This window comes from Heterodontus francisci, chromosome 29 (genome assembly GCF_036365525.1).
Source record: "Heterodontus francisci isolate sHetFra1 chromosome 29, sHetFra1.hap1, whole genome shotgun sequence".
NCBI classification, from domain to species: Eukaryota; Metazoa; Chordata; class Chondrichthyes; order Heterodontiformes; family Heterodontidae; genus Heterodontus; species Heterodontus francisci.
In genome coordinates this window covers 13,211,797-13,223,889 of record NC_090399.1, presented here as the reverse complement: position 1 = coordinate 13,223,889, position 12,093 = coordinate 13,211,797, and the positions used below count along the sequence as shown (strand labels likewise).

Below are 12,093 nucleotides of genomic sequence, written 5' to 3'. Positions count from 1 at the left end.
TCACAATATGCGGACTTTTACTGTCAAAACTTGGCATCAGCTCGTTAATTATTTCCTCCGTTTCTTTTCTCACCCATGTCGACAACCAGCAAGGGACAGGAGCAGCGAACAGAAGATACAATGAATGCGCTCTTTTGTTTTCTCCAGATAGCTCAGCAAACTGCTGGACAAGCGACTACTGGGCTCAGGAATGTCTTTCCTTTGTGAATTGATGTTGGCGAAGTAGATTGTAGGAGTAGCCCCTGTCCTACTTTGCTGACCATTGGTGATGCCCTCCACCCCGGGAGCTTTCTTTCTCTCGCCTGTTTCTGAGCTTCAGTTGGAGTTCAGAGAGGTTCCAGAGAGGAGGAAGGGACAGAAGGTGAAACCGGCTGGAGAAAACATCTCAGAAAGAGAGATTTGAGATCCATTGCCGCCGCTCAGAGTGCCCTGGCTCTCGGCGGGAGTGAAGAAGCCTCACCAAGACTAGCCGAGCGCCATGGCTCCGCCGCCACTGCCAAAAATTTGGTTGTCCGTAAACTTCTTGCCAAGCGTCTCGCCGATATTCCGAAGGATGCTCAACTGAGCCGCTACATCCGCAAGGAATGGACCAAATCAGTAATTGCATCGCTGATAGAGAACTGAGCAAAAGCACACCGACACAATAGCCCGAATAAATAGTCAATGCATTGCAATGTTTTCATATATTTACTAGCGAAATGCAAACACCGTCCTATTAAATTGTGCAACCCATGTATTCATGTGTTAAGCAACCCCATTAATATTACCTTCCATGAAAATTAACCTAGGATACAAAGACAAATTTGCGATAAATCGAGGGGATAAGGAGCTAGCCATGTCGAATAATCATTCACAGAACAGAATTAAAACACTTTATGGGACATGCATGAAAACAAAAAGTGTGACAATATCCCACATTAAAATGAATATTTACCCATCTTCCATATTTACATTTGTTTTCTCAGACTCATGTCAAACATTTTATTTTTTTTTCTGTAGATGATAGAATTTTTAAGACGAGCGGTGTATTTACAAGTACAATTTTTGTAAAAACGGATATCTTCAAAACAAAGAAAAGTGCTGTAAAACCTGGAAAAGCTTCTGAGCAGCTCTTCCAACATTTGAGAGAAAGGTGTGTTCTATTATTCAAAAATGAAGACTTGCATTTATGGACAGCGCCTTTCAGGACCCCAGGACGTCCCAAAGCAATAGAATACTTTTCTACATTACACTTCAAAAGAACAGGTGTAAGAGTGAAATAAAAACAGGAAATGCTGGAAATACTCAGCAGGTCAGGCAGCATCTGTGCTGAGGAACAGAGTTAATGTTTCAGGTCTGCGACATTTCATCAGAACTGGGAAAAGTTAGGTAGAAAATTGAGGTTGGTCCCGTGGTTAAAAAGTTACATCAAGGTCCATCAACAGCCTGTGAAACGGGGTCAGATATTCGATGTTCATTAACATTTCAAAATGTAACATGCCCATTTAGACTGGTGAAGGTGGCACCAGTAAATATGTCGCCTGTAAAAGGCACGATGAAAAAAAAAATCCACCCGAAATTCAAAACAAAGGCTTAATAAATAAAACAGCAATTATGATCGATGGAGATCCTGTGGTTCCCACCCGTCTCGCCTATGAAATCCTTCATGTGGGCAACCAATGCTTCATGTGGGCAAGCGATCCCGACTCAAAGCAGGTGAAAATCTTCATACTCAACACTGCTTCAACTTATAACCAGAGCGCATTTCACCTGCTTTACTTTGCTTTATCACCCAATAAATTTTCCGAAAGGGCGATTTGCTGACAGCGACTTTATTTCCTTTCCTTCTTTTACATTGTGAAAGAAAACTAACTATCAAGTATCCAATTGCAATGACCTATCTTCAAAAGAAAATATCTGGTAATTCGTCTAGCTCCATTCTGTTCAATTCGGTGGCTCTGAAAAGAGCCTTTGTGTTCATGTATAATCTTCAAGGGCGTTTCATCTCTTTACCGACGGTGAAAGTTTCCTGTCTTGCCCCCGGGGATGGGGTTCTTCTTCGGGCGCCCCACCGGCCGCTTGGGTCTGGCGGCAGGCGGCCGCCGGCGGTGGGCATTGGCCCCCGCCTTCTTGCCCCGGAGCGGCTTGGTCTTGCGGTACGGCCGCATCGCCTTGCCTCGGCCGGCCTTGGGCCCCAGCCGCCGGGCGACCAGCTTGGGCTTGCGGCGAGCGAGCGCCGCCTTCCTGGGCTTGGCGGCCGCCGCTTTGCGCCGGGTGCCGCCGGCGGCGCGTTTCCTCTTGGCGGCCGAGCTCTTGGGCTGCGCCGACTTCCTGGAGGTGGTCGGGGTGGCTCTGACGGTCGAGGCTTTCTTCTTGGCGGCGGCGTCGTCCTTGGGCGGCGCGGCGGCCGCGGACAGGGCCGGAGCCACCGCTCCCACCGCCGGGGTGTCGGCGCGGGTCTTGGAGCGGTTGAAGCGGAAGGATCCCGAGGCTCCGATGCCGGCGGTCTGCACCAGCGAGCCGTTCCGCACCAGCTGCTTGACCGTGCGGTTGACCCGCGTGTTGTTGCGGCTCACGTCGTAGCCCTTGGCCGACAGAGCCTTCTTGAGAGCGGCCAGCGAGATGCCGCGCCGCTCCTTGGTGGCCGCCGCCACCTGCAGGATGCGCTGGGTGACGGTGGGGCCCTGCTTCTTGCGGCGCTGCGGGGAGCGCAGCGGCTGCTGCTTCTTCTTCTTGGCGAGCGCCTTGTCCACGCTTAACTCTCCGACATCTTCTACCTTCTGGCTGTTGTCAGCCATGCTGGAGTGGCGGAGGAGGGAGAGGAGGTTAAGTGCGGGGAAGGGGTTTGTTTGGTTACAGCTCTTTGATATTCCTCGCTCTCTCTCTCTCTCTCTCTCTCTCTTTCTGCCTGTCTCAGTCTCGCAGCCAAATGTGGCTGAAACTAAAGAGACAGCGAGCGGAGCAGCCGCCTTTATGGCGCAAAGGCGGACGGAGTGGAGCGAACTCCCGCCACCCGCCTCCTCCCCTCCTCCGCCTCCCCTCCCCCCCCACCATTTCCTCCCTCTTTTTGTGTTTCTCCCTTTTACTCAAACCCCTCGTTGCGGCCCAACCCGGCCGCCCCGGCCCCCCAAACCCGGCCACGGGCCACGCAGCGGCTGCAAAGCTGCCGGCGGCGGCGGCGTGGCGCCTCCCGGCTGCCGGGAACCCGCCCGAATGTTCGCCCAGGCGCAAAAGTCGGCGGCGCCTTTTGGCGTTTTGCCCCTTCCTCCGCCGAAATGAGCGGCAAACTTCGGGGTTGGGCGGGTAATTAAGATCCTCCCGCAAAGCAGGGTTGCTGATGCTCCCTTTTTAGGGAGAACCCGCGACCTTGCTGCTTGCGCTGCCCTGAAATGATTCCATAAATGTGGCTGCAGTAACACAGGTCATTCAGAAACCGGGGCGACACAGCACCATGCTCGGTTAAGCCAATGGGATCGCTTGACTTGCTAAATGACTGGTCTGGGGATTTTGTGACTACAAGAATGGGACGTCGCAATTTGAAATGTACATGTGCTGGAATTTGTTTTCTGTTTCCTGGGGGGAAAAGAACTGGATACTTCCAAAAATGTCTAACTTAGTTCCTTTAAAGTACTGTTCAATAACAACTGGGTTTCTTTTTGAAAGGAAGAAAGCATGAATTTCTTTTTGTTCAGAATTGATGAGTTTTTTCCCCCGATATGAACACAAATATCAACTCGACAAACCATCCCCCGCTCTAACGGCCGGGGTAGATTGTACTAGCTGTTCCATACGTGTTTCCATCTCTTGCTCGAGTATGGGAGCAGTGAGCAATAGGACAGTTTGGAAGACGTACAAGCCCACAGGAATTACCTGATGAGGGCATAATTCTACCCTAATGGGTAACCAACCAGCAGGTTTACTAGAAACTTCATAACGCAACACATTTCCGTGTCATTGTATCACCAATTATTACCAGGTTTACGCCATCCGTCTGCTTTTTTTTTTAGCAAGCTTTACACATCAGATCTTTCTCAGGTTGAGGTGGGGTCGGGAGTCTAATGACTATTTCGAATCTGCCTAATAATAATTGAATGATGGTGATAGCACAGAATTATTACGGAGATTCTCGCTCAGAACTAGTGATTTTAAATTTAATTATTACGGTGCAGGTGTAAAAGCGGTATTTATTGTGATGAAAAGTCACACAGACGTGAAACGTTAACTCTTTTCTCTCTCCACAAATGCTGCCTGACCTGCTGAGTATTTCCTGATTTTGTTTCAGATTTCCAGCACCGCAGTATTTTGCTTTTGTATTTAGTACGCCATTTTCGGCGGGATTTTTTTTAATACTAAAAGGTGCTCGACAATACAGCCCGAGTGTTGAGGTTCCAGTAATCAGCAATAAATAATTCCCGGGGGAATAAGACGCCAAATATGAACTTCAGAATTAAAATGAATGTTCTCTTTTGAACTTTGCAATGTTTGGTGGTCAATTGAAGCTTATACTGAGCTCAGTTCCTACATTACAGCAATGATTACTTCGACTGAACAGCGCTTTGGGGCCTCCTGAGGTCGTGAACTGCGCTGTATAAGGTATAAATCTTTCTTTCAATCGCACTTGTGGGTGTTCAGTTATATAATCACCGTTCAATCTAATCGATGACAGAACAGGACCTTAAAGATTATTTCCAAAAAGGAACTGGATCGATTTGTTTCAACACACATTGGGCACATTATAGACCGGAGAAATCCCTTCACAGTTCTTCAACCAATGTGCCCCTTAACTGCAGGCAGAACCTGAGAGACCGCCAACAATTCAATCGTTGTAGTAAACATAATGATCAAATGGGATCGTTTTGTGTTTAAAGTTTTTCTATGGATTTTGATATTAAAATACTTTTTGTTCTAAAAAAAAAGTGGAATTAAACAGTCCGTTATAGATTACTAAGAGTAATTCGGCAGAAATGGCTTGAAAGATATGTGTTCACTATTGTTTAACCGAGATTGTCCGCTACTGCGTTCGCTGGTGGAGGAAAATCGCGGGCCGGCAATTGCAGAAACGGAAAACCTCCGCCCGTTCCAGTGCCCCTTGTTGCTCCTTTAACTAAAAGCTGTGAGCCCTCCTGGTCTGTATGGCCCAACTGGATACACTCACTGAGCCTGTGGAAGGCATAACATTCCGCTTTGAGGAGGGTCTTAAAGGAGGGGACAGAAATGGCGAGTTAGAGAGGTCTAGGGATAGCAATTCAGAGCTGAGGGCCCAGATTGCTGTAGGCATGGCCATGGTCTAATGTGAGGAGTTGGGGTAGAGTAGACCAGAGTGATCCCTCGTCTGACTTTTTCCCTCCTTGCCTTCTTCTTTTGCTGCTGGGTCGGCGAACTGGGGTTTGGAATCACAATTGAGAGTTTCTTCGAACACTCGTGTCCCATGGTCAGGGTGAAAAGCTGCTTTTCTATAAGCAGACTGCTGTGGTAGACTGGAATGCACTGTCTGAGAGTATGGTGGAGGCAGGCTCAATCGGGAATTAGACTGGTATCTGAAAAGGAAGAATGTGCAGGGTTACGGTGAATGGCACTCGGTGAGATGCTCTTTCGGAAAGCCAGTGCGGACACGATGGACCGAATGGCCTCTTCCTGCGTTGTAATAATGCCGTGATTCGTGCCCACAAGCTTTCTTTTAATGTTCAGCCTATGCTAGTACATCTCTCTCCCTACAGTCTGTGTTGCAGGGAAGACTGTGCCAGCCCGGGTCGGGTGCAGGCGTCGAAGCGGGAATTTGTCTCGGAGAGTGGCGCAAAAACGGGTGCAACGGCTCGTCCGTTTGCTGCAGTGGAAATGAATATTGGGCGGCCGGTGCGAATCGGACCATTTTTCGCGCTACAGCCCGGTTGAGTTTCTTGCTGGTCCGCTTCTGAGCGGCACTCGTTTGAATCCGAGATTCAGGAGCGGTTTTTTTTTACTCCTGATTCCCGGCGCTCGCCTCATGAATGGATACACCTGTAACTCTAGGAATCGTCTATCGGTGTGGAGTGGCCCCAAGCCCGCTGTCCCACCGTCAAATTATTCAGCCTCGCATGGCAAATCCTATCATAGGATGCTCAATGATAACATTGTAGATTGAACTTTGCAGCTTTGTGTCCCGCTTTGCCGAAGAGCCTGCAGGAAAAAAAAAATCATTACTCAGAGCCAGGGAGCAGAAGAGTATTCCAGTTATTGCCTGAAAGGGTGGCTGAAGCACATTTCATAGGGAAGCGGATCTCTGCTTAAAAGGGGGAAACAGATTTGCAGGGTTGCGGGGAAAGAGCTGGGAAATGGGATTAATTTGTAGCTCTATCAGAGAACTGGCAGATTTACAATGGAAAGATTGGGCTCCACCTATGCTCTATCAGTTGACTATTTGTTGCAGTCCCGAGCCACTGGATAGAATGAGTTATTCACTGTAACTGTTTACTGTAACTATACTTCTTGGAAAGGAATGATTTTAGGATATTCTGGATTAGGCTTTGTGCGAAATCCTGGAAAAAAAAATTCCTGGTCAACTAGCGTGACTTAACATTCACCGGTGTCTATTTTCAGCCAGATGTGAGACTCCAGACCATTTTCTGTGATGCTCCAGTATTGGCAACACACGAGCTCGAGCGGGACACGGTGGGGTGAGCTTTGATTTCCATAGGGAGCGAGGAAGGAAGGAGTAAGAATGACCAGCCATCAATGAGGAAAAAGACAGGAGGAATGATCACTCTCCAGTTTCAAGAAAATTGGCAATAATTAAAGGAGGGGCGGCAAATTCGAAAGGGAATGGAAAGGCGCTCCGATTACATCCAAATACTTCAAACTTCAAGTAAATGAGCGTGTCATGCGAAAGCACGGCGGGGCAGGTGCATGGCAATGTGGGTTGGTGGAAAGTTCCTGCTAAACAGAAAGCCACCAGGTTGTGCTGCAGCTAACAATGGAGTGAAACCAATTTCAGACCCCATTTTAACCTAACCCGCCCGGCCAGAACAAGGCGAGTTCAGCTCACGCTGATTTTGAACTCCAGTCGGGCAGAGTTTACACTTTAACAACCTTCCCTGCCAGGCAGCAGTGGGTTAGCCGCATCTTTCACGCCCTGCCCGATATTCGTGTCCTCTGGTTTCAACAATAAATGGGGGCGAATGTGGAAGACCTGATCTGCTACCTCCCGGGCTGGGGTAAGATCGAACCTTCAACAAATAACTCAAGATCACACTCGGACGAGGTGTAAAAGCAGGTGTCTGTTCCCGCTGGGCAGGTGCGGATAAAAATTACCCTCCTTTCAAAAGAACGGAATATTGGACGGGGCGTGTAACAGGCGGCCCTGATTATTTTACATCACCAGCCAACACAAATGTCTATCCCATCCTGCGAAAGGGGAGCAGCCGTCGCTTTGTGTCAACGGGAAACTATTTCATAAAGAAACACCCAGAGGAATCATTTTCTAAATGGAAGTTTATCTCCAGTGGCGTTATCGGAGCACTGATCCCACAGAATTCACCATTTCTTTCCCCCTCCAGGGTGGTCTGTGAGCTTTGCCCACCACAGAAACCCTTTTTTTTTTAAGAATTCAGGAGTCTGTCACTTTAGGGAGCTTTAGGCCGTGAAAATTTGCGTCCTACTCATAGCATGAAGTCAGGGTGGGTTTGTCTAACAGCCCTTTCAATGAGCTTGATTTGGAATGAAAAGTAGAAAGTGGCTCTTTAGAAAGAGGTGAATGTCTCTTAAAAGGGCCCCTGTGGGGTTTTTTTTTGCATGTTGCCTTCAGGTGTAAACCTTGCTGGGGTGGTTGGTTTTTTTGGACAGTAGCACAACCTAGATGTTGAACAGGACCCGGCCTTGGGGTGTGGTGTCCCCTCCCCAGCAGCTTGTTGATCTCCTCATTGTTGCAGATGGCGATTTGAAGGCGGGAGCGGGGTGGCGATGATGTGGATTTTCATGTCACGGGCTGCAGAAATCCCTGTATCAGGTTTTCTTGCGAACTAATGAAAACTAACTTCAATACTATGACTTACAGTACAGTTCTTTATAGTACATTTCATTGTTATACTGAACTATATTTCTTTAAATCCTATTTGTGATACGTTCCAGCTAAAAGCCGGTGAGAGCTGACATGATGGGAAACTGCGGTTTGGGCCTTCATTGAACAAATGTTTCACTGGCCTGAAAGGTGTAAAAGGGGCCAAATGGTCAAAAGGCAAACTTCAGCAGAAATCTGGTTGGGTGTGAAAACAGGGCAGCTTGCTGTGTGGGAACTAAAAGATAGAGGTCCTCCCAAATGTAGCTGGAGCCAAGACAAAATAACTGGGTGCCCGGGCCACCATTTGGCCATGCAATTGGAATTGTCCCAGCTGATAGGTGTCGGAGCGCTGGGAGCATAAGATCTTGAGAGTTGAGTGGGCTTAGGCGGACAGAGATGGTGTAATTGGACTGTTCAAATATAGAGAGGTAGTGATTGGGTTAAATCAGTCCACATAGACTTTGCTGTGAAAGGAAAGAGGGAGAGAGAGAGATATTCAGCCAGAGGTTTGGGTCCATGCCACAGATGGACCCTCACAGAGTGGGACTGGCAGAGGGACCACACGTGTTACATGTCACACTGACTGGCGACACCAGAGTTGTTACATGGAGATTACGCTTCTACCCAGAGTATACTAGTAGTGCTACTGTGATTTGATTTTGCTGTTCACACATTAGCATGTGTCAAGTCTTACTTATACTGAATAAAATATAACCACTGCCACCAATATGGGTTATCACTTCAAATCATTTCAGAATTTGGGAAAAGGGGATGAAGTAGTGTTAATTGACTCTTACCCTGAATTCCAACACCCACCAGCTCCAGGTGCTCGGCAATCTGATGCACCGGCTCTGACACACACGGCATAGTGACCCTTCCACAGCAGCTGGTGGATGTGGCCGATGGGGATTTGCAGCCTTACTCTGAAGCTTTACATTGATATAGCACCTTTCACATCCTTAGGACATCCCAAATCGCTTTAAGTACTAATGTGTAGTCACTTAATGTGGGAAACAGGGCAACCAGTTTGTGCACAGCAAGGTTCCGCACACAGCAATCAGATCGTGTCAGGGCAATTTATTTTTAGGCATTACTGGAGGGATAAATATGGCCAGGGCAGCAGGGAGAACTCCTTTGCCCTTTGAATAGTACCATGGGATCTCTTATGTCCATCTGAGAGGGAGACAGGGCCGCGGCTTAATGTCTCATTCAAAAGACAGCAACTCGGACAGTGCAGAAATCCCTCAGCACTGTATTGGGAGAGTCAGAGGATTGTGTCAAGTCTTGGAAGTGATGCAGTTAATTGATGATCTACCAACTTATCCTGATCAATAGGGTCAAAGTGTAACGTCGCTAGATGATTGGGTAGATCTTCAACTTGCAACCTGGCCATATTACTGGTGTTGCAGATCAGCCTCCCATTATAGAAAACCCACTAGAAGGATATACTGATCAGGTGAGATGAAGAAGGTTGAGAAGAGACTCAGGTGCAGCATGAAAACTAGCATTGACCAGTTGGGACGAATGACCCATTCCCGTGCTATAATTTCTATCAAATTTTAATTTTCATTGAAGTTGGAGTCATTGCTTCGTTTGAATTGAGGGCTCATGTTGAGATCGTGAAATGGGCAGGACGATTCTCGGCAGACCTCTTCGATGGGCACCTGTCACTCAGTGCTGACACTGGTGGGTTTATGCATTGATGCAGGTCACTAGTTAAACAGAAGGCTGCAGTGATACATTGTTAATCAGGGACCCTGATAGCAAATCACCAGGTGAGAAGTGAGGGTTGGACATGGCCCGTGGCAGGGAACAATCAGTCTGGTTGCCTGCTCCATGGCTTTCTTCGCACCCAGGTAATCCTGGAGGAGGAGTGTGCTGTGTTCTCCCTGGTACTCATGAGTCCCTCCACAACCAGTGGCGACTGCAGTAACTGGATGGTGCAAATAATATTATTTTAATTTGATAAGTTTTCATTGCTTTTATGATTTGTGTTTCTGTTAGTTGCGCCCAACAAAAAGGGAGCAGTTCTGTTGGATATTTTTGGGGGGTTTTGACACTTTTGTCTCCCTGTGGGAAAAGGCATGAGATGTGAGCATCAATTACATGTTGAAGGTTAACTTTGGAGGGGTGTCTTTGTTGTTTTGATATTGTGAGAACTAGTTTGTAAGTTTTTAAAATTCATTCTCATTATGTGACCAACATTGGCAAATCTGCATTTAATCCCGATTCCTCGTTGCCCTCAGGTGGTGTGGCCTTTCTCCTTGAACTGATGCAGTGCGCGTGAAGACCGCCCACCCACAATGGGGTTAAGTAGGAAATTCCAGGATATTGAGGCAGACACAATGACGGAACTGCCATATATTTCTGAGGCAGGATGGTATGCAACTTGGAGAGGAAACTTGGAGCACAGAGGGTATATTTGCAAAAATCATTGAAGGTGACAGGGCAGGTTGAGAAAGTGGTTAATAAAGCACAAGGGATCCTGAACATTGTAAGTAGGGGCACAGAGTCCAAAAGCAAGGAAGTTGTGATAAACCCATATAAAACACTGGTTCAGCCTCAATTGGAGTATTGTGTCCAGTTCTGGGCACCACACCTTTGGAAGGATGGGAAGGCTTTAGAGAAGGTGCAGAAAAGGTTAACAAGAATGGTTCCAGGGATGAGGAACTTCAGTTACATGGATAGGTTGGAGAAGCCGGGTCTGCTCTGCTTGGAGAAGTGAAGATTAAGAGAAGATTTGATAGAGGTGTTCAAAATAATGAATGTCTGGACAGAGGAGATAGGGAGAAACTGTTCCCATTGGCGGAAGGATTGAGAACCAGAGCACAACGAGTTAAAGCAATTGGCAAAAGAAGCAATGGCGACATGAGGAAAATCCATTTTTTATGCAGCAAGTGGTGACTATCTAGAATGCACTGCCTGGGAGTTTGGTGGTACTGTTGTTGGAAGTATACTCTCTGCACTGAGTACTGCTCATTAACCTAGTTTAATGTTCATTAGTTTGTTCACTAGTTTATTGCCTCAGCCACTGTCACTGCCCACCCAATAGGAGAAAATCATGTGGCAGGACCTGTTGGGTGAAACTGGACACGGGCCGATCATCATACGCCCAGTTCCGTATTCGGTTCCATGGAAGCAAATGTCAAGCGTGTGTTATAACAGTCATCAAAAGTGATTCCACTTGTTTTGCGTCGCTGGCCACTTTCAAATACTGCCCTGGTATATTCCGGTCAGCCAGAATCTTGTCGTAAGAAGTCTCTTAGAGTCTTGGGTTTCACGACAGATGGTTTGAGATTACAGAATGGCATCACTGGGACATGTGTGAGGAAGAAGCTGGGAGAAACTGCGAGGCAGATGCTGTAGGTCGTAATCCTCCAAAGAGAGAATACCTGGCGGAGTGCCACCGAGTGGCATGCTTTCCCCAAGAAAGGTTAAATTCCACCGATTGGATGGGAAGTCTTGGGGGGGAATTGCAGTAGTGGCTTGAAATAAGAAGGGCTTCGGGGAGGAAGAAATGCAGTCAGGCGCCAGCTGGAATGACATCGGCTTCATCGGACAAGGTCTGCCTTCCTCACTGGAACATTGCTTTCAGCGACCGGAGTGTTCTGCCAAAAGCCAAGAGAAAATCAGTCAGGAGGTGATTAAAACAGAGCTCGAGAATCAAACTTCAGTAATGCTGCAGAGCTAGCATATATTAGAAAAATAACAGCTACTTCAACTACTAGCTGAAACCTATATATATATATATATACACTAAATGGGGAGGGAAAGCAATTCAAAAGCTGAAGACCTGGAATTTCTTGGAACTATTAGATTGCATGGGATAGAAATGCACCTAGGGTGGTATCACCTGGATTGCCTGTTGGAGCACCCCGCACCCCCGCCCCCCCCCACAACATCCAGGTCTATTGAATGGAAGTGAATATGGGGTGAGGCTTATAACAGGCAGTTAGTGTGATACTCCATGGGTGCAGCAAAAACAGTGAAAATTGCTTTAAGGAGGCATGTACACCCATAACGGAGTCTAGTAAAGATTTTAAGGAGCGCATCTTTTGATATTACTGTCACTGGAAAAAAAA

General features: G+C 47.3%; 1 protein-coding gene across 1 annotated transcript; it reads right to left on the bottom strand.

Moving 5' to 3' along the window:
* Positions 1–718: 718 nt before the first annotated feature.
* On the bottom strand, positions 719–2,890 carry LOC137345937 (histone H1-like). Its single transcript, XM_068009182.1, has one exon. The coding sequence runs from the start codon at positions 2,775–2,777 to the stop codon at positions 1,989–1,991; it is 789 nt and encodes a 262-aa protein (XP_067865283.1). The 5' UTR covers positions 2,778–2,890; the 3' UTR covers positions 719–1,988.
* Positions 2,891–12,093: the final 9,203 nt, after the last annotated feature.